This window comes from Megascapheus bottae, chromosome 10 (genome assembly GCF_031878675.1).
Source record: "Megascapheus bottae isolate mThoBot1 chromosome 10, mThoBot2.hap1, whole genome shotgun sequence".
NCBI classification, from domain to species: domain Eukaryota; kingdom Metazoa; phylum Chordata; class Mammalia; order Rodentia; family Geomyidae; genus Megascapheus; species Megascapheus bottae.
In genome coordinates this window covers 30,611,473-30,632,988 of record NC_143518.1, presented here as the reverse complement: position 1 = coordinate 30,632,988, position 21,516 = coordinate 30,611,473, and the positions used below count along the sequence as shown (strand labels likewise).

The following is a 21,516-nucleotide window of genomic DNA, read 5'->3' as shown; positions in this document are numbered from 1 at the left end:
AATTCAAAGTTTTGAAAAAGAGGAGGAGGAGGAGGGAGAAGAAGAAAGTCAGTCCCAAACACACACAAAACATAGGCAGAATAACCTCTAGGTTATAGGTTCATTTAGGAACTTAATAGAAGTTACAAATTCTCACTCAAAGGGGCAGGTAGGAAATGGGGAATATATATACATTCCTAGAACAGAGTGCACACAGACCACAGAAGCCCAGGTAAAGGCCTGTGGTGACAATGGCATGCTGCTAAATGCTTTTAAAAGTTAGTCATGCCAGGCATAGCGGTTTATGCTTGCAATCCCACCTGCGTGAGAGGCAGAAATCAGGAAGATTGTGATTCATGGCCAGCCTGGGGTAAAATAGCTAGCAAGACCTCCCTGTCTAAACTATAAGATCAGAGTGGTGGTTTATGTCTATGATCTCAGCTACAGAGGAAGTCATAGGTTCTTAATAGTAGCATGTTCTGAAGCCGGCAAAAAGTTAGACTTATATCTGAAAAAAAAAAAAAGGAAAGCAAAAATTTAAAAGTAAAACTAAAAAGGAGCAGAGACTGGGAAGGTAACTCATATTATTTAAGAGTGCCTGCTAAGCAAGTAAATTACAAGGCTCTGCGTTCAAACCCTAAGTAGGAACAAAATAGTAATAATAAAGCTGAGCCAAGCAGTGGTGGCTCATGCCTTTAAACCTAGCAACTCAGGAGGGTGAGCAATTTGAAGCTAGCCAGGGTAGGAAAGTCCATAAAACTCTTATGTCCAATAAAACTCAGGCCGGAAGTGACAATGTGGCTCAAGTGATAGAGCAGTAGCCTTGAGCAATAAGAAGCTCAGGGACAATAGCTCCCAGGCCTTGAATTCAAGCCCCAGGACGATCAAGCAATCAAGCAATCACCCTTACCCGGGGCTTACTTTCTGCCTTTAAGAAAAAAAAAATTTTTTTCTAATCTTCCATTCCCCTCCCACAATCTTCCCGGCGCCGAGCCTACACGACTCCGTGGGCAAATTCTCGAAAGCAGGACAGCTGGGCCCCCTTAGCCTGGCCTTCCCTCTGGCATTCTGGTCGGGGGATCCAGAAAGGGGGGGTATGAGGTGTCCTCCCACTCTGTCCTTCCTCCGGGCCGCGCCAGGAACGGTGACACCGCGAGGCTGGGAGGGAGAAGCAGCGCAGGAGAGGCCAGCTCACCGTCTTCTTGGCGGGCTCCTTTTTCCTCCTCTTCTCCGAGTTGCTGTGGTAGGGCAGGTCGCGGCCGCGGTAGGACGGGCCCCGGGTCAGCTCCAGCTCGCTGTAGGGCGGCAGTGTGTCCTCGGCCGCGTCCTCGTCGTCGTCCTCGTCCTCATCCTCGTCGGCCTCGGGCGCGGCCGCCTTGTAGGTGGACGGCGGGGACCAGGCGTAGTAGGAGGCGCTGCGCTGGCTCAGCTGCGCGCTCAGCTTGGACGGCGTCTCCAGGCTGCCCCCGCGGCTCGGGGCGTCGGGCCGCGGCTGGCGCTCCAGCACGCTGCTCAGGTACGAGTGATCGTACTTGGGTGCTGTGCCCGGCGTCCGGCTCACCAGGCGCGGCAGGTGCGCATCGTCGGCCGGGCGCCGGCGCGGGGGGCTGTAGGACCATCCACGGTCGGCGTCGGTCAGGGGTTCGCGGCTGCGGCTGCGGGGGCCGTAGTACTCCTCCAGGGAGCCATCCTGGTAAAAGCCCCCGTGCGCCCGCGACTCCGTGCGCTCGAAGCGGCTCCCGGTCCGGGCCTCGTGGCTGTTGCCATTGGCGCGGCGAGGGCGCTGGCCATAGGAATCCGCAAAGGCCGCCAGCTCGTCCATGGACACGGCGGGCACCCCGGTGGCGAAGTTCTTTCGGGACAGCATCTCTGACTTGGAGCGCTGTTGGCTGTGGGTAGAGGAGCCCAGGTCAGTGAGTGGATCTGGAGCAAAGCCCTGCCTGCCTGGCGCGCAGCTGCTAGATTGAGACTGACCTGGAAAAGCCCAGAAGGATGGGCGGGCGGGGGGCGGGGAGGGGGTCTGTTTAAAACTTCAAATGTGTCTAGTGAGGGAGCAACCTGTCCATCTCAAGATGGGATTGTGGAGCTAAAAATGCTTTTGCGTATTGAGCCCTGAAACACACTTACAGGGATTTCTAATTGACACGTTGTGACCTCGGAGACATGTGACTGCCACGTCTCCATTCATCTCCAATGCCACAGCAAGTGACAATATACATAAGTGAGGCCCTACAAGAATGGAATATGTGGTGACACACAGGGAAGCCTATTCCCAATCCCTCCCCTGCTACCTTTTGCTCTTATGGCAGAAGGCTGAAGGAATGTCTGTCATTGGTAAGAGAAAAGTGATAGCCTACTGTCCTTCAAAGTGGGCAGGCGAATGGTGAGGGTCATTCAGAGGGAAGTAGTCACAGTATAGGGTTCAATCTTGGCCTCCCCAATTCTTTCATCTCATCATCACCTAGGGTCTAAGTTTCTGTTTCCTCCTGATTACAAATTCTGACATTAACAAAAGCTGCCTTTTAGACTTAGGAGGAGTACGTAATAAAATGGTGATATTTAAAGTGATTTGTCTTTCACTGTAAGAAATGACAAAAAAAATTATAGAGACAGTGGCTGAGAATTTTAAGAGGTCATAGGGTAAAATATATGAGGAAGGCAAAGATGATGTCAAAGTTCATTAAGGGACCTTGAAGGATCACTTCCTCTGGCACATGGTTCCCAGAGAGTGTAGTAAATGTAAGAAAGGGGCATTCCAGAGCCTGTAGAAAGGATGTAGCTGAAAGGAAGACAGATGACAACATATAATAGTGCCAGGTCTGACCTGCTTTCTACTCCTTCCCTCTCACCACCATCACCTGTGCCTGAAGCTCTCCTGGTCCTCTTTGTTATATTCCATGGCTGTGGGTCCTCGGCTTGCTCCACTGCTGCCTCCCATGACACCTGACCAGTAGTCAGGATTGCTCTCCAAGTCCCGGGATCCAGGGAACTGCTTGCTTCTCATTTGATGGTAAGACTGGCGGAAATTGCTATCCTCTTCATGAAGGGAGCTGAGTTCTGAGATGGCATTGTTGTCTGCAGAACAAAAACCAAGCAAGACAGAAGCTGCTTTATGTCTGCAGGAAGGGAAAGGATTGGGGTTCCAGAAACTCCTGCCTGAGGGTCTCAACCCTGTCAGGGGTGGGCTATAGACACACTTTAATAGTACTAGTGTTTCTAGCTCAGCAGGGACTGGCTTGAGCTCAAACCCAACTTGCTTACAGAGAGGGAGGCTTCCTACGTGCTCTGTTCTTGGAACAGGACAATTGTTTTTCTGTTCTACCTTAGGCACTCTTCACAGAGCCCAACCCTCTGCAGCTGGTTTCTTAGTACATCATCATCCTTGTTCAAAATGTTTTTCTTTGCCTGTATAATTCTGTGATGAGCTGTGACGATCCGAGGCAGGTTGAGCCAAAAGAGACAAAGAAGCCAACAATGGCACTATCTTCCCTACAGCCCAGCCCATTCCCAAGATAGGGCCTTTAGAACCAACACTGCCAACATGCTTAGAGAAACCCCGTTCTCCCCTCCTTCAGTTATGCTCTTCCCCTCAAAACAAGGAGTCAATGTCAAAGGGAAGTACATAGGGTCAACACACCTCCCTTTTAGACCCTGCTTTTCTGGACATCTGGAAGATTTTGTCCAAGTGGCACTAAGCCTACTTCCATGACCTAGAAAGACCCCTTTCCTTCTCCTGAAGAAAATCCAGGTATGTGGGGCCAGGCAGCTGTTTGGGGGTGTGAGAAGCAAGTGGGGGGCTGTCCATATGTCCTGTGGGCTGCTACTTCAGTCTAGGCCCCAGCCTAAATGAAAATGTAAAGGGGGTGCACAGTTACAGCTTTTCTCATTTCCTAAGTAACTTTTGCAAAAAGCTACTTAGGAATAAGGGTTAGAATAACAGTCTTGAAAGAAATTTTTTAAAGAACATTTATAGAAGTTAGAGATATATTGAATTTCGATTTATTTTAAAAATAAATCTAATGAATCTATTTGCAATGTAACTGAATCCATTTGTTTTCTAAAGTCTTTCCATTAAGACTTCAAAAATATTGTTAAAAACAACAGTTACTAGGTTTAAGACCTGGCTGCTGAGTCAAGAGTAAGCCAAGATAAGTTGCAGGAAGCAAAAATGTGCGTCTCAGATTCCCTTTTGCTTCCCTACCCTGCCCTCTCCCCTATCCTGGAGAGTCCTAGGAATAAGTGGGGGGGCTTCTGCCTCACAGTACTGACCTCCCAGTTCTGTACTAACAGAGACACTGAATTTACCATGAGTCTCATTCGGTCTATTCGTGTAATCTAATTTCATGAATTATAATCTAATGTCTTAACTTTCAACCCTCTCAAGAATAGTTTGAGTCTATTTGAAGAGAAAGTAACTCAAGATTAAAAACATCTAGAACATTCCTTTTCTTTTGACTCCCAAGAATTCCAGTTTCCTGAGAACCATGCAGAAAACAACTTCAAAATGTGCCAAATGAGACCACTGAAAAACAATATTTTTGACTCAGAACATTTTCTGAACTTTGGGAAATACTTAACCTTTTCATTTCTGCAGATCGAAGGGTTATCACTGGTAATAATTATAATTCATAATAACTAAAATGTCTGCTAAATTGAATATATACATCAATAAAAGAGCTAGGGAATAAACATCCGTCTTTGTAAGCCATACCAGTATGACTGTTCAGTTCTATCATTTTAGCATTCAAGAAGTCACAAAAGAAACACATTTATAAAAAAAACTTCATTTATAAAAAACAGAACTTGAAATATCTTTGGCCCAGGAAATATTGTTTGCTGACCCCTGCTCTAGGAGGTCCCAGATTAAATAAATATCCAGGAGCAACCCCCCACCTATAAGGGCAAGTTAAAGGAGGGTAACAGTAGGTAGCCCATTCATGAGCCTGAACCTCGAGCTCCCAATTCTTATAGAATCTGTCTCCTCTGTCTGAACATAAAACCATAAGGTCCATTTGATAATGAGTCTTTCAAGATGGTCTCCTTGCATAATCTACTCTGTCTTATTTCGCTTTTCAGAAACAGAATCAACCTCCTGAAGTAGACTGAACTACATTCCTACTTCATTCTGTGTAGTTACTGTAATGCCAACCTGCAGGTGCCAGGCAATCTGGGTTCCAGTCCTGGCATTGGCCTCGAGTTAGTTTTCCACCTTGCCTCCTTTTCCTCCTTTATAAAATGAAGGAAGCAGATACTACAGCTTCAGAGTTCCTTCTAGTTCCAGTATTCTACCACCCTACAAATAAGTCTATGGTTTCAAGAGGGACTACAGACAATCCACGATTTCCTTCACGAAGATCACAGGACTGTGAATCTGGACAACTGGATTCTACTCCTGCTTCTGTCACTGTTTCCTCATCTGTACATTTTACAGGTGAATAGTCTAAGGACTGTGTCTAGAGGCTCTCTTGGCTCTAGAAGTCCACTACCTGATGGCCAGTTACTGCCCTGGAGACTCTTAATCAAAGTAGTCATTCAATAGACAATACTCAAATTAAAATCTATTCTTCACTTTTGATCTTAGTTGATAACTGTTTTTCTTCCCCGAGCTGTAATTGTCACAGATTTCCTTCCCCAGACTGGGCTTGTCCTTGATCCCTGATGCTCATTATCTCTGGACCCTTTCAGAGATCCATGACAATACTGTTACAACTAGCTTGTCAAGTGCAGTGACATCTGCATTCCTGACATTCCAATCTGGAGATGGTCTTTTTATAGTCAGGGTGGTGGGAGGATGCAGCAATGGATGCAACACAGACAGGATGAATTTAGAATTGCAAACTGGGTGGAATATGTTGTCCTTAATCTGAATAAAGCTTCTCTAGTCTGGGACTGTTTTCCCAACAACTCCATCAAGTCTCTCATTGGTTCCAAGAAGAGTAGGGTTCAAAGAAAGCGTGTAGTGACCTCTCTACCATGCCTGCCAGTACCCTCTGATAATTAGCCCATCCATGTCAGGCCTGCCCTGTTCTGACTCCCATAATAGACAGTAATTTGGAACCTACCCTGAAGAATCAGCTGTGTCAGCTGCAGTCTCCAAGGACTCTGGGTAAGTTAAGAGTTGGGGCTCTGCCACCTACCAACTTAGTAATTGTAAGAGTTCTTTGACAAGAGGATCGGCCTCTGCTCAACCCTCAATTTCTATGGTTGGGCATCTTTTCCCAGATTCATTTGCCAGACTTGTTCTTTCAATCTCACTGAGACCTCCGTGTGGCAAGCCAGCAACTGAGTTGTTCAATGCCAGGGCCCTTGCTATTGGGAGGGGGACTGGAGGGGGGAGGGGCAATGATACTACAGCTTCACATCTGAAGTTATAATTTGAGTGCTTTTGAAAAGGGGAAGTAGGTGAGTCTATTACAGGAAAACACTTCAAACTCCAGAATTACATTACTTCAGCAATCAACACTGCCCCATAACATAACATAAACAAAGGTACCTGACTGCTACACCATTTACACCAGAAACCATTCGTGTTCTCTTCTGCATACAAAGCTACGTTTTTCATGGAGTCCCCAATACCTTTGGGAGTTCTGACTCGGCAAGCTTAGGGCTTCCAAGTTTGGTAACCAACAGGATTTAGCTATTAAATCCTTCAGGATGCACAGATCACATGAAACTAACAGATGCTCACATCTGCCTCTCATCCTTCTGGCTGGATCAAACTGAGCCAGCTCCTTCTCGACATAGTACAGGACCTTCATGGAGTCTCTCTCTTTATCAGCTTGGATCCGGTAACCTTTGCGAACTGTTAAGAAAAGTACAAGAAGGTTAGTAGGAAAAGAAAAAAATAAAAATGTAAAGGAAGATATCAAGACAAGAAAACCTCCATTTTTACCAAGTAGAAAACATAGCTCTTATTTATAACAACTCATTTTAAAATGACCTAGAAATAATAATCTATCCTTACATATGTCAGTGGGTATAGCAGAGGTTCCCCTCTATTAGAGGGTGCCTTTGGAATGGAGGACCTGAAGATCAATAACAAATCCTTTGGTATATTTTCAGTCATCTATCACCCTCTCCTTCCTAACTTCTGATTTCCTACAGCTCCACTTAAAGCTCATTTTCTCAAAGCTTTTGGGTTTCAAGGAAGGGTTGTACCCACACTAAAAAAGACCACTTCTAAGGTTCACGCCTTTACTAGGTAGGTGCACAGGAACAGAAACAGATTACCAAACATCTGGGACCTTGACAAAGCCTTTCGTTGCCAGGGAGATGGCACAAAACTTCTCTGAACTGGGTGGTACATGCCTAAGAACTAATGTTAGATTCTAGACTATATGCATAGTGCTACAAAACAAGATGCACAACACATGGGTTTCTAATCATGGTTCCATTTTATTTCTTTAGCATTTTCCTTTTAGGAAAAGAAACCGCATATTTTAGACATGATTAATTCAACCTGCTGCTATGCAGTTACGGGCAGGTGTTATTTTCAGGGTTTAATAAAAAGCAAAGCGAAGGCAGGAAAGGGAATACCACATTCCACATCTCCATCACTCATACTGTCAGACAGAAGGGGGTTAAGCCCCATATCATTTGAGTCTAGTCCAATGCCAGCCACAAGGGTGATCAGACATCAGTGGGCCTGAAGTACAACTATGAGAAATGAAAAAAGAGAGTGTGAATGAAAGGAATGATGAAATGGGAAAGGAACAATAATGATAATTAGACAACATTTACTCTACACCAAAATGTGCTAGGTACTGTGCTAAATGTTTGCATGGATGATTGTTCCTCGGCACCACTCAAGGAAGTACTATTATCAGCTACATTTTGTGATTGGAAAACACTGGCTCAAAAGATTTTCACAGCCTGTCTAGGAATAATCTGGATGAACCAGGGTTGGAACCAATTAATTTGACTGATTGAAGCTTAACTCTATTAGAGGAGCACATTTTTGCCTACAAGAATAGATAGTGTGGGAGAAGAGGAGGGGCAAGTAGATGAAAAGAGATGAGAGACCAAATCCCAGAGTAGGAAATGCTCTTGGGTATGGGGTGGGGTACGTGGTCCTTCAACTTGGTCCTTGTCTTGACTTCGGGTTACTGAGACCATATTATGGGACAGAAATGAGCACAAATCCTTAAAGAAAGCACACAACTCTCTGCACCTCCAGGAAAAGTCCTGATTTATAGTCTCTGGACATATTACACTGAATGTGGACAAAGCTCTACTTAAGCTATTTTTGTAGAAGATTAAAATATAAAATACTTCAGCACTCTAATCACACCCAGGCACTGAAGACAGAAGTCGTCCCACACAGCCCTTTGCAGGTGCACTGATTTTCCATATGAGAACATACTGGGCAGTCCACATCCATCTCTCAAATTGTGAAACGACTTAGAAAAATGTATTAAGCCTCAGAACACACTTTTTTGTGGCATCTTTTCCCAGAAGGTTAGACCCATAATGCTTATGTGGAAGCAGTTATTAGCAGAAATTTTATTTATCATGCCACACATTTTTCTATCTCTGCAGAGGCGTCTACAGAGTAGTACAGACAGTTCAATTAAAATGCAATTATCCCACGGAAGTGCTATGTCTGTACTAAGGCAGTTATATGTAATGGTGAGGTGCAGGGCTGGAAAAAGGGAAACGGGAAATAGAGCATCTTGTAGGAATGTGGCCACTGTAATTGAGGGACCTCCAATAAATGAAGACTTATCAGGATTGAATTTTCAGTTAATTGCTTCAAAAGAAGAGAGCAGTGGCCGGGAGTTTGGCCTAGTGGTAGAGTGCTTGGCTAGCATACATGAAGACACAGGTTCGATTTCTCAGTACCACATACATAGGAAAAAGCTGGAATTGGTGCTGAGGCTCAAGTGGTAGAACTCTAGCCTTGACAAAGTCCAAGGACAGTGCTCAGGCACTGAGCTCAAGCCAAGGACTACAAAAAAAAAAAAAAAAGAGGAGTGGAGTAATTTGAGTTCTTTGTAATTATTATGGGTAGTTTAAAGTAATACCCCATCCAAAAGGCTTTCTCTAATGTTCATATCCTATCTCTGGCTTGGTTTCCATCTCTTCCCTAATTTACAAGTCATTTGAACTTTTATCATGGCTCTTTTATCATGTGTTTTAGTTTGTGTCAAGTTCTTTATATAACTGCCAAATCTTCTCAAAGATTCTTTTAAAGGACAAAGAATCCTTATCATCTAGAATTTCCATGTGCCTAGGGACTACGCTTTACACATAGTGCCCTTAATATGTGTTTGTTGAATTAGTGGAAGCCTAGGAATAGGATGCGGTTAATGGTTTCTTTACAAAGAATATTTTCAGTAAAGTATCTATCTATAGGCTATAAACTCTCTGAAGACAATTACCAGCTCCCTATACCCTAACACATAGCATAGAGCCTGGCACATTACAGATACTCAAAACATGAATGCTCAAAGGAATGAATGAAAGTTTGAGTGGATGGGTGAATAGAACCTGGGAAGCCAAAGTAAATTCTATGGATTACAAAGTCTAGTAAATGAAGCCACATGGGTAGCTTATTATAGAATTTTGAACAGGAAGGAGGAGGTTTGAATGGTAGCCTGAAAGAACAGGTAGATTTGGATAAGTTTTGTGGTTATTATTATTTTCTAAGAATCCTAGCATGTTTATAGGCATTAGGGAAGCAGCATACTCCACCTATAGCAATGGCTTTATCCAAGTGTTTTTAATATATGAAGCACTTTTATGGCAACTCAATGATAGTGAGATAACGATAGGGGGAGGAATGGTTAGAATAAGGAACTATGGGCCATGTATTCCCTGGGAGAGAGATCACAGCTATGCAGAGCAACAGCTGGAAGTTTGTTAGTTAATTGTAATTTTAGATTGTTGGAGCTTAGATTGTTTTCTATATCACTAAAAAAATTATACTCCTCAAGATTCAAACATGATTGCTATTAGAAATTTACCATAACTACAGGAGGATGGGAGTTTTAGCTTTCAATTCTGGCATTACAGATACCTGATTGTATTATATACTTCCAGCTTTGACTTCCCAGTCACAGCAGCCTATGATTTCAAGGATTCACATTCTTTTGTTGAAAAAGACAAAGGCAACCCCAAACCATGGATTTGTGGGGCATCATGCATTTGGTTGTAGTAGAAAAAGCAATTCTTACCATTGAAAGGTATACAGGAGCTTTTGTAAGTGATAAGCTATAAGTGTGATCATACAATATACTGAGTTCTTCTCCCATTATGGTAGAAACTGGATCTGTGTACTCAAGAGCATATGAATCACCAGGAAACTTTTCCTGATCCCTTTTCTCCAAAGACAAGATTTTGCTTTCTGACCCTCTGTCATAGAATAATATTGTCATATTCGACCTCATATTTCCTCCTTTTATGTCCATCCACAAGGCCCGAGCAACCTCCCTGCAAGGCTGTAAATTACCTGAGGGAAATAAACATTGTAAGCATCCATACAATGTTTCCTGATTAGAATGGTGTCCAAAGGCCTAAGAACTCTCTTATGATATGGCAATATCTTAATAAGAAATATTCTAGATTACTGGCCAAAGACCAGTAGTTCTGGAAATGATTTTTTTCCTGATGCTGTTTCAGTTAAGGTCAATGGATGATTTATTTCTGTTTCAAGTTCAGTGTGGTCCAAGTCGTTTAGTTGGTGTGGCTCCTCATACTTCAGCTCCTCTATTACTAGCTTTGCCAACTTTGACTTTACTGGGTATCATTCCCATTGATGCCAAACTACATCAAAAGCTTCTATTGTTAAAAAACACTGAGCTGGTGGTTGGAGGCATGGCTCAGTTGGTAGAGCAACAGCCAATGAGCAAAGCATCCAGGACCTAGTTCAAATCCCAATCTCACAACAAAAGGAAAGAAAAGACAAAGTTGACCCAATCAAGGTATAATTACAACTTTCTCAAGGCTAGTGCTCTACCACTTGAGCCACAGGACCACTTTTAGCTTTTTCTGTGTATGTGGTAGCAAAGAATTGCTTAATGCATTCTAGGCGAGCATTCTACCACTAGGCCATGCTCCTGACCCCTAATTAACTTCTTTTACAGGGGAAATCCAATTTACAAAATTTGAAGCAAAAAAACCTCTGAGGTAGACTTCCAAGGATAGAGCCTTGTTCTTCCTGTCCTGTCTTAATGAGCTAAATAAAACTGTTTATAGATGATGGAACAGCTGCCAGATTCCACCCCCAGGGTGACAGCAGCTCAATTGTGGGAGAAGTGATTCTCGAAATTTTCATATTCTCTGTATATGTACAGTAGGCATATATATAGACACATCCTTATTAATTTTGAAAATGACATTTCAGAACCCTATTTGACTACTCTATTCTTTTGGAGGAAGAGTGAGTAGAGTCCAGGGAAATTGAAATGAAATGGATTAGAGCCAGGCAGGGAGTAGATGTGGAAAGAACTGGTAGGAGATAATTGCCCTAAGCAAGGTAGAAGGTGGCAGCAGGGACTAGGATAGCTGCCACAGATAGGAAAGAAAATAGGCCAATTCAAGGTTATTCTGAGCTACAATCTGAAGGACTCAGTGACCCACTGGATAAGAAAAGTGAGAGAAAATAAGGACAGGTTTTGGCTGCTAACTGGACCATGATACCAACCATTAAAAATCTGAGTTGAAGTAGAGAAGCAGCAGTCGAAGTTTAAATGTCTACAAGACATTCAGGTGGAGATGTCCAAAGGCAGTTCTAACTACAGGACTAAGGAGCAAAAGGCACAGAGAAAGAGTAGCCAGAATAGGGAGAGATAGGCAGAAAAACAAAGGCAAAGTAAGATGAACCAGGAGTGACAGATGTTTTTGAGGAAGCAAAAGAGGTAAGGATTGAAAGCATCCACTGGATTAAGCGATCACACAGTCTTGACAATAGGTGGTTTTCTGGAGTACTGAAAGCAAGAACAAGATAGTAAGCAACTGAGGTAAGGATACAAGCAATGGGGGCATTAAAATAAGCAAAAGTCTTTTAGGTAATTTGGCTAGGAAACCACAGGATGCTTTGCAAATAGTTGCTATAATCTAATGGGAGAAATCTGAGCATCTCTTGCATGTTGATAGTGCAAAATCATCGAAGATGGAAAGGTTGGAGCAATGAGGTAAAAACAGGGCAGAGAGCTGATTAGGGAATAGGGAGCCTTGAGAAATCTGAAGGAGCTAGATTTAGAGCAGAATAGGAACCTGTCCTCCTTTCTTGTAACATAGACTCTAGTTACTATTACAAATAATGAATCAGTCGGCTCTTCTTCCATAGAACCAACTTGTTATACTATATATAGCTCATCAAAGAGGCCTACTATACTATGTTCAAGAGAGTATTGTGCATAAATGTAATCTGAAAAATTACTGTTGCTACATGATTACCCTACAATTGGAGTGGCATACTAAATTTACATTTTATAAATCAGCATTCTTGACATTTTTAGCACTCTTTAAAGACTAACCTATATTGGGATAATATACCTTTCTTAAAGGAAAATTACCTGCATACTAACACTAAGGCTGTCTAAGACACTATGAGTATAGCAAGGTGCCTTTGGAGACTATGAAGATCTCTGCTGTGATAGCCTGACAGATAGCGATTACATGGGCCACATACCAGCTGTTGTCATGGCAACCCTAGTTATCACCTTTCCTCTTTTTTTCCTAGCTAATGGATCCTTGTTTTATTCACTTCCCAAGATGAATGAATGGCTGTTTTGGCCTAAAAAGTGAGTTATGATAGTTCTAGCCCATCTGGTTTAAGACTGGGCATGGGACACAATTCTGTCTGATAGAATTGCAAGAAGAAGCCTGTTGGATGGGAACATCCTACATGAAATGGTACAGGATCAAGTAATCTTCCACCTCTGAATGAACTTAATATCTTAAATCATCTCCAGCAACAAGGAATCCTGAGGAGATCCAGCAAAGGAGGACAAGAGATGAGCTCATGAAACAGTACAGAAGATGGAAAGAACTATATCCTGTAGGATGACACTAAACTGTTCAATGAGCAACTGTCCTTTCCTTGAGAGCTGTTGTAAAATGCAAGAGTACATTTCCCTATGTTTAATAAGCCACTCCTAATTATAGCTGGTTAGCATAGGAGGGTGGGGACAAAATAAACTTCCACAAGAAAAAGAAAATGTCAGCTTCTGAATCAAAATAATTTTATTTATTATGATAGTCCCTTAAATAAAAAGGACAATGGGGTTATAGTGAGAAGGAAGTGAAGAGAAGAGAAGGAGGGGAGAGAAAGCAGCAAATAAAGGATTTGAGTCAAGTTCCATTAATGTCTCTTTGGCCCATTCCTTCCTTTGGGCCACTGGATTATACTGCCTTTATCTCTCAAATTCCCTGTGCATCCTTGATCATTAACTTTTCTCTGTGAGTCATTTCTAGACTTAGACGTCAGAATTCCACTAATAGTTCCAGAGAGAAAAAACCGCAAATTATCAATTACGCATTGAGGAGAGCCACTCCTTCTCCAGACAGGTGTTGGCCATTCATTACATGGGCTTCATGCCTTTTCCCACCACCCACTGAAGACCATGCATGGCTCTACAGAGAAGAAGCATCTGTTTCACTATCCCTACTGGCTCATCCACATGTAAGATTTGAAATAGCACATCAATCCACTACACATACAACCTTCACCTTCACTACCCCTCAATAATCCTGCTCAATTACCTCCAGGAAAGATGATTTAAATGCTTCTCTAACTTTTCTCCCTACTTTGCCCGTTCCGCGTGTACTCCCAACTGTGGCATAAATTCATCATGTTCCATGTAGAGCTCAAACCAGTTCTTGCTGTACCACTAGACATCATGAGTTCATCATGAAGCCTCCCTTTCCTTTATTGCCTAACTCCTTGCTACTTTTTCAAAGTATCTCTCACAAACACACAAACATTTCAATTCCCATAGTCTCCATTACAAACCAGATATTCAGATAACACATCTGAACCACCTCAGAGAAATATGAGCTTGTAGTGTTTGGACCCACTCTCTCACATTCACTCCTCATCCTGACACCTCTCCACTCAGAAGTCTGCCCACAGTGGCTGCCATCTGGTCACTCCACCACATCCTAGCTCTTCTGGAGGGGTTGCAAGGCCCTCCCTAATCTGGATGCACCAAATCCTGCCATCTTCTTATGGGCAGCACATCAAGCTGGGCCACTGGGAAATGTTTACATTTATGCTTTTCCCATGCCAGAATTTCATCGAGCGCCGGCCATCCTGTTGAGGATATTCAGCACCCCTGCTCCATTTTCCTAACTCCAATTCATTCCTCCAGGTTCAGCTCAATTTTCATCTCCTTTTCAAACACTGTGGCTTTTCATCTCTGGAAGTACCATGCGGCTCAGCAGCTAATCGTTTTAATAGGATGCATTCTTTCTCCCGGATGAGGGCTTCTTCTACATATCTTTTGATGATCCCTCTTCACACCTAGATCAGGCTTGAACACTAGGCAAGGCAAACTACCAAATAAAGAATATTCAAAAGGGATATTGCTGGTTTTCTCTTCTAGTTTTTGTTACTAAGAAACCTAGGAAGGAATCAGAGATCAGAATGTCCTGCAATCCTTGGAAAGCCCAGTATGCACTTCAAAAGATATCTAACATGGCTGGGAAGACTTTTATTTATTTTTTTAAATAGAGAAAATAGTTTCCCAAAGATACAACACTGAGGTGATTGGGAACCAGGATGGAGGCCAAGACAAGTGAGAGGCAAGGAAGTCTATAACTACATTTACCACTGTGGCTTCCTCCAGTGGAGTCACTTGGTGCCAAGGGAGGTGGGTGCGGCTTGTCCATCAGCATGCCAGATGAAGGGGTTCCTCCCAAAGGGACAGAGGGGATGGAGTAAGGACCAGGGACACCGGAAACAGAGGGAGGGTACCCGGCCTTGGCTGCTTTCCCTGCTTCATACACTGCGGAGGGAGATGAAGAGGAAGAGAGATTACATCATCCCACCCTCCACACCCTCACCAAAAACCCTTGCAGATGCACTCCAGGAAAGCTCCTGGATGGGTGTGTGTTTGCTTTCCTAGGATCAAACTGACTCATCAAAACCACTCTCACTTGGCGTCCTCCAACTCAACTGAAATCTGTAATTCCACACATGAAATTACAGTGTCTAGTACCTGACTTCTAGGTGATCAGGGGGTTCTGGGAGCTGTTGCAGCAGCACCTCCAATGATAGCAGAAGCCCACCCTGAGCAGCACTGTTTGAACTCCACTCAGGCCCTCTGAGAGATGACAGAGACTGCCCAGGGCTGCTTCCTGGAGGAGCTGGAACCTCGTCTGGCGACACAAAGTCATCAATGGCATTGCACGTGTAATTTCAAAAACAGAGCCAATAACTTGACTCCATCTAACACTGCTTTTTACAGATGTTAAGGATACACAGTGTTCCTCTCTTTTTCACAATGTGTATGATTTACAGTAATTGGTGTTAAACTTAATGCCTATCTAGGCTTGGCTAGTAAGGTAAAACGGTGAATCTCCAAATAAGGACTATGGCCCATTTCATCATGGGAGTAAATAAAATCCACTGCTCAACGCTGTATAGTGACCAAAGGCCACAGTTGTGCCATCTGTTCTTAAGGAGGGTTTCTGCATAAGCAGAAGTTTCCTCTAGCTTGAATGCCTAGAGGAGAGGTCGAAGTTTTATCCCACAACACTGGCATCCTGAACCTGCCCTTCCTTCCATCAGTTGTGTCCATGAGAATTACAAATGCATGGAGTGATAAGTGTGGATTAAAAAAAAATCATGAAGACATGTATGTAAGTGAGGAAAGCAAGACTGGTCATCCCTGAGCCAGAGGCTCCCAGCATAGGCCAGGATCTGAGATAACCAACTGTTCCAGTAGAAGGAAAGAAGAGAGAGGTGGGTCTCAGATCACACAGCTCTTCAATGGAGAAGGACTAAATTCCTCAATAGTCTCTACTCACAGGCTTGAGGACAGCAGCAGGAATCTGGGCAGCATGGACAGCGGACGTAGCAACAGCAACTGTGAGGGCAACACTGGCACCAGCAGATCCCCACCAGAACAAAGAACAGGAAGATTCCGAGGATCACCAGGCCGACAAATACCCACTCTGGAATAAGGCATAGAGAAATCCACCTTCAGGAGAGGGCATACTCTGATTGGGTGCTACCTGTGAAAGGAGAGGATTAGAAGGGACCTGGGGGAAGAAAGAACCCCCAACCTCAAGAGGAGCCCTGAGAGTGAGGTGTGCAGGGGTGGTGATGAAGAGGGTTGTAATGTGGGATACACAAAATGGCCTGTATCAAGGAATGGGGGATTCCAGGGTTCTTTACTGGGGGAAGGATTTACCAAATAGACTGTAATGTCAAAGCAAAGGGGAGACAAAAGCAGAAAGATTCTTGGCTGGAAGGATTCTTGGTGAGTTCTGTGAACATCTTTTTCTTTTCTTTCTTTGTCTCTTTCTCTTTCTTTTCATTCTCATTTTATTTTATTTTATTGTGGTATTAGGGATGAACTCAGGACCTCCCAATGGGTAGACAAATGCTTTACCACTCAAGACACACACTGGGTCCTTTTAGCTTTTCAGGTAGGCTCAGGCACTTTTGACCAACTGGGATTAGAGACATGGACCATCATGTCTGCCTGAATCCCTACCTTCTACAAATCAAATTAATCTATTGACTATAATACATAAATTGTGCCCAGGTGTGCTGGTTCACACGTATAGTCCCAGACTTGGAAGTCTGAGGCAAAAGAACTGTGAATTTGAGACCATTTTGAGCTACAAAACAAGACTGTCCCCAAACACACAAAACCTGTGGGAGGAAAAAGGGCCTTTCTATCTACATGTTCTAACTGCTGACCATGTTTCCATATTTGAGTGGTCTGTGCCCTAAATATATTTCCTTGTTTTCTCTGCTGACTTCCTCTGGGGTGCCTTTCCTAGCCTCAGCACCAGCACTGAGATCCAAACCTCTTGCTTATTTCTATCTGGGCAACTATCAACAGCTACAGAAATCTAGAAACATAGTCTCAAATAGAAAACACGCCATTCTCATCCCCAGAGGCTGGGCTTGATCATACTCAAGCTGATTTGGCTAGATAGCCAGAACTAGTATGGCTCAGTGAATGGCAAGGTGGACATGTGTACACTGGGTATTTGACAGCTTCTGCTATTTTTCACAGCTCTGCTAAGGGCTAAATGTGAATTCTGTTTCACATGATCATCAGAAAGAACAAATTCTACTTGGCTTAGATAAATATGACCGTGGCCCTCAGGCAATTTGTTTTAATATCACACCATTGGGACTTGGCTATAGAACCTAATTTCTCTCTGGAGGCCTGTGAAGACTGAAGTCAGCCATATTTTTCTTTAAAAGTCAAAAGACTAAAAGCGAGGCTTTGCAGTGGAAAGCCATCTATAAAAACAAAAACATCCCTCACAATGAGCCTCAAGTACACACTACTTCTCTCAGATTTTGGATATGAAATATTCCTTCAATTAGGTGGACATTCAATTGGAAGCCTGAAATACTGTCTTTTTTGACATATTTTTAAAGATGAGAAAAATCATTTGACCTCAGGCTAGAACATCAGCCCCTCAGAAGGAAAAAGAACAATGTATAGTTCTTGAATGTCCTCTTTGTTTCTCCATCTGACGTATATTCAAATCAAGCAGGTCAATCTCTCTTCAGTGTGGAACTAAGAAAGCTCTGTGCCTGGCTTCAATGACCTGGAGGACAGTGTTGTTGAGAACAACAGATAACAGAGGCTTTGGCTGCGGATGTAGTAGAAACTTAATAACATACAGCAGCCAGAGACACATGTGAGCTTTGAGGGTAGATAAGCTGTATGGGAAGGGAGCTTGAAACTTAGGTCAGATAGTTAAGGAACAAAGGCTAGAAAGTTTTATTTGAGAAACAAGACACAAATATTATCTCTAATTCCAAGATTCTTGGAGTCAAAGGCAGGAAAATTCAGGTGGATAAGGATGGCTATGAAAAACAAGACTGTAACTTTTGGGACTGAGAAATAAAACTTGTAGTTTGAAACACTACAATAGAATATTGGTTGTTTTTTCATGAATATCTGCTTACAAAATTGAGGAAATTTTTGATAAAGGAGACTGCAAAGACATGTCTATTTGTGTCCTTGGGATCACTGTCAATTAAGGAGTATGTCTAGGCCTGGAAGAATTCAGGGAAGAATAATTAGTGGGGTTCAACTAGGAAAACCCTAGGGTTTTCTCAAAATTTGAATCATGGCAGGTATGGTGGTTCATATTTTAATCCCAATGATTACGGGACTAAGGCAGGAGAATCATAAGTTAGAGGTGAGGCGAGGCAAGGCTATATGAGTTAGAGACCATCCTAGGCTATGTAGCAAGACCCAAGACCCTGCCTCACACAAATGAAGGCTTTTTTTGGATAATGTTACAAAATGCAAATCAGAGTAGCATGTGTAACAATGAATGGGTAAACATATGATTTGGGGAATAAAGACTGAAGACTAAAAGGACTCTGATTTAGGTACTACTGAAATTCTGAGATATGCCTGGACATTACCAAAAATCCTGCACACCTCATATGAAAGGACTGGGAAGCCTACCTTTTCATTATCATTAGTCTTTTAGGGAATATAGAAACTGAAGGGATACAATTGAGAGGCTCCTCTAATGGGCTTCGTTCATCCTAGAAAATAATCATAATCATATAGACACAAATGTACAAATAAAGTAAACAAGTAATTAGTGAGCTGATGCAGAAGCAAGACAGATGGAATGACAGCCAAGTAAGCAAATCAAGAGTTAAATGACCGGAATACCTGGCATAATCTCCACAGCAAAACTGGGTAAGAGATCAGCAAGCAGCCCTGTCCTGCCTAGAAGAAGCAAGAGGAAAAGAAGAAGGAGAGAGGTTACTCCAAAGCAAAATGCAGCTCGATAAACAGCTCCTGTGGGAACATCTCTATATGGGGCCTTTAGTTCATGCTCTTTGTGGTAGGAGAGGTACCACCACCAAGGCTGGGCTCCAAGAGAATGACCTTCTCTATTAATCTTTAGCAATCATTTAAGAGAACTTGTAAGAGGCAACTTAAAAGCTATTTTTTTTTTTGCCAGTCCCAGGCTTGAGCTCAGGGCGTAAGCACTGTCCTTGGACTTTCTCAAGGATAGAGCTCTACCACTTCTGGCTTTTTTCTATATATGTGGTACTGAGGAATCGAACCCGGGTCTTCGTGCATGGTAGGCAAGCACTCTACCACTAGGCCAAACTCCCAGTCTTAAAAGCTATTTTTTGCTGGGCCTGTGGATTAACTAAAAGCTAATCGCTCAGGATCCCCGCCCTCCCCGAGCTGCCTGACTTTTCATCTGTGCTCTTTATCTGAGCTATTCCTTGTTGCAGTCATTCTACAATAACTTTGGGCTCCAGAAAGAATGCATCTCCTCAGACAGGCAATGCCTTCTTCTATCACCTTGAAGAGCAAAGCCAACAGACCTCCAGAAACAAAGATTGAGCTCATGGTCAGGTAGCCCATACCTGTGACTTGAGACTGTTTTAACTATGCATGTATTTCTCACACTTTGCCCCATTTCCCTGTATTTAACCTGAGGCCCATGTCTATAGTCTTTAAGACAGCTGAAGACATACTGAAGTGCTATCTTCCTTCTCACGGCTGCCATGGAATAAATCTCCTTTCTCTGCCCTTCACCATGTTTATTTTGCCGATGGAAGCAAGCAATGGAAGCTAAACTAGGATTCCCAAACTTCAGGCTCAAGCTCTAAAAATCTAGTCTTTAAGTTTGCATTTAAATTAGGTGGAAGCAGAAGCAGAACTTTTCAGCCTCCTATGGGAAGAGGAACTCTCTGGTTCCACATGAAAAACTGCTTGAGTAGATTGGCATGCCTCATCTCCATTCATTTCTACATTTCTCTTCCTATACGTCATTGAAAAAGCCTGTATCCAAACATTCAATCTACATTTTCATACTTCCATACGCAGTCCTATGTCCACACAAAAACAAGAGCATATATTTGGTTTTTAACTCTGAATTATCTAACTACATGATTCCATTTATGGCCTAAAGGCATTTCAATAATTAAAAATTTCAAAGACAAAGAAAAGAGAAAGCTAGATTGGTTACAATCTCCTTCTGGTTTTAGGATTACTCTGTACATATGTATATGGTATGGCTTTTCCATATGGTATCCACAGCTGGCATTGTATGCAACCAAGTGTCTTCTGCATGATATGGCATAGAAGCTTAAAGCTGATGTCAGAACAGGTGCCCCTCAGTGGTTCTGGGAGGCAAAAAGCTGTGCAGGAAAAGATGCAGGAAGATGGGAGGAAGATTAGTACTTTAAAAAGCCAGCCTGACTTAAAGAAATTATGAATGATTTCACCATATTCTCACACTAAAGTACATGTACAGGCCTGTGATAATACCTTTGCAGTCTAAATGCCTAGTTAATACACTAGAAAACTGTACCAGGAAACAATAAACTTCACTCCTCTTAGATTTGTCATGGTAAAAGGTCACTATGACACCTAAGCACGCAACAAAACTCTGCTTCAGCTGAGTGTACAACATATCTACAGAACAGCACCATTAAATGAAAGTTTGATGCCAGAAGCATGAATAATTTTAGCTTTGCTAGGAACTACATTAAAAAGTAAAAAGAAACAGATAAAATTAACTTAATAGTCTTTTTGTGTATACCACTATTATAGTCTCATATCAAGTTCTCAGTAACTACATGTAGCTAAAGAACATTACAACTCTAAAGCCTACAAATTGCTAGCATATATAATCAATGGCATTTGGATGGTGAAGTTCAATAATCACTTGGACCATAGCATATCTAGACATGTCTAAAACAGCGGTAGACTTCAGAACTGGAGAGCAAACACAAGCAAAGCTTCTCATTTAACTAGACACAACAAGAAATATATTTAGAAGTACTAATTGACCAGATGGGAAAAACACATACACACATAACACTCACAGACACAGATACACACACACACACACATATATACCAAAAATCTACCATCAACATTTTCATCTATCCGTTCACAGTTCTGCTTCTATATAAAAACAAAATTCATGGATATGAAATTGGCTCATTTAGAAAATTACTTTTTATCTCGTTAAAGTTTGCTGAGGTATATAAGAGAGAGAGAGAGAGAGAGAGAGAGAGAGAGAGAGAGAGAGAGTTATATATGTGTATTGTTTATTTTCTGAGTCTAAAGGTCATAAATTGGTCATTGGTTCCCTCCTCTTTAAGGGACCCCACAGAAAAGCAGCTCTGATGAAAATCAAAGGAAAAAATATGCTTCCAGCACAGTGGGGAATGGACTGCTAGAGGTGAGGCAAGATGCTTGTGAGTGAACAAAAGAGATCTTTACTGTCTCTACCTTTCTTTGGCTTGCCTTAACCAGAGGGGCTAATACAGTAAGTACCACAGGTCCTATTCTTCATGAGCGGGGACTTCACATTTAGAAATCTGCATGTGTCTTCCAGGGG

General features: G+C 42.6%; 1 protein-coding gene across 5 annotated transcripts in view; it reads right to left on the bottom strand.

The window, feature by feature from the left end:
* The window catches only part of Ildr2 (immunoglobulin like domain containing receptor 2), a 58,235-nt gene that overhangs the window by 2,967 nt on the left and 33,752 nt on the right, over positions 1 to 21,516 (bottom strand). For 2 of the 5 annotated variants that reach the window (XM_090340536.1, XM_090340537.1), the window contains exons 4-9: positions 18,816 to 18,872; positions 15,955 to 16,101; positions 14,754 to 14,930; positions 6,668 to 6,781; positions 2,838 to 3,054; positions 1,175 to 1,868 (exon numbers count right to left, since the gene is read on the bottom strand). In XM_090340536.1, coding sequence (XP_090196662.1) covers positions 1,175 to 1,868; positions 2,838 to 3,054; positions 6,668 to 6,781; positions 14,754 to 14,930; positions 15,955 to 16,101; positions 18,816 to 18,872 — 1,406 coding nt within the window. The remainder of the gene's footprint in view (positions 1 to 1,174; positions 1,869 to 2,837; positions 3,055 to 6,667; positions 6,782 to 14,753; positions 14,931 to 15,954; positions 16,102 to 18,815; positions 18,873 to 21,516) is intronic. The other 3 variants (XM_090340539.1, XM_090340538.1, XM_090340540.1) reach the window with 3 other exon arrangements.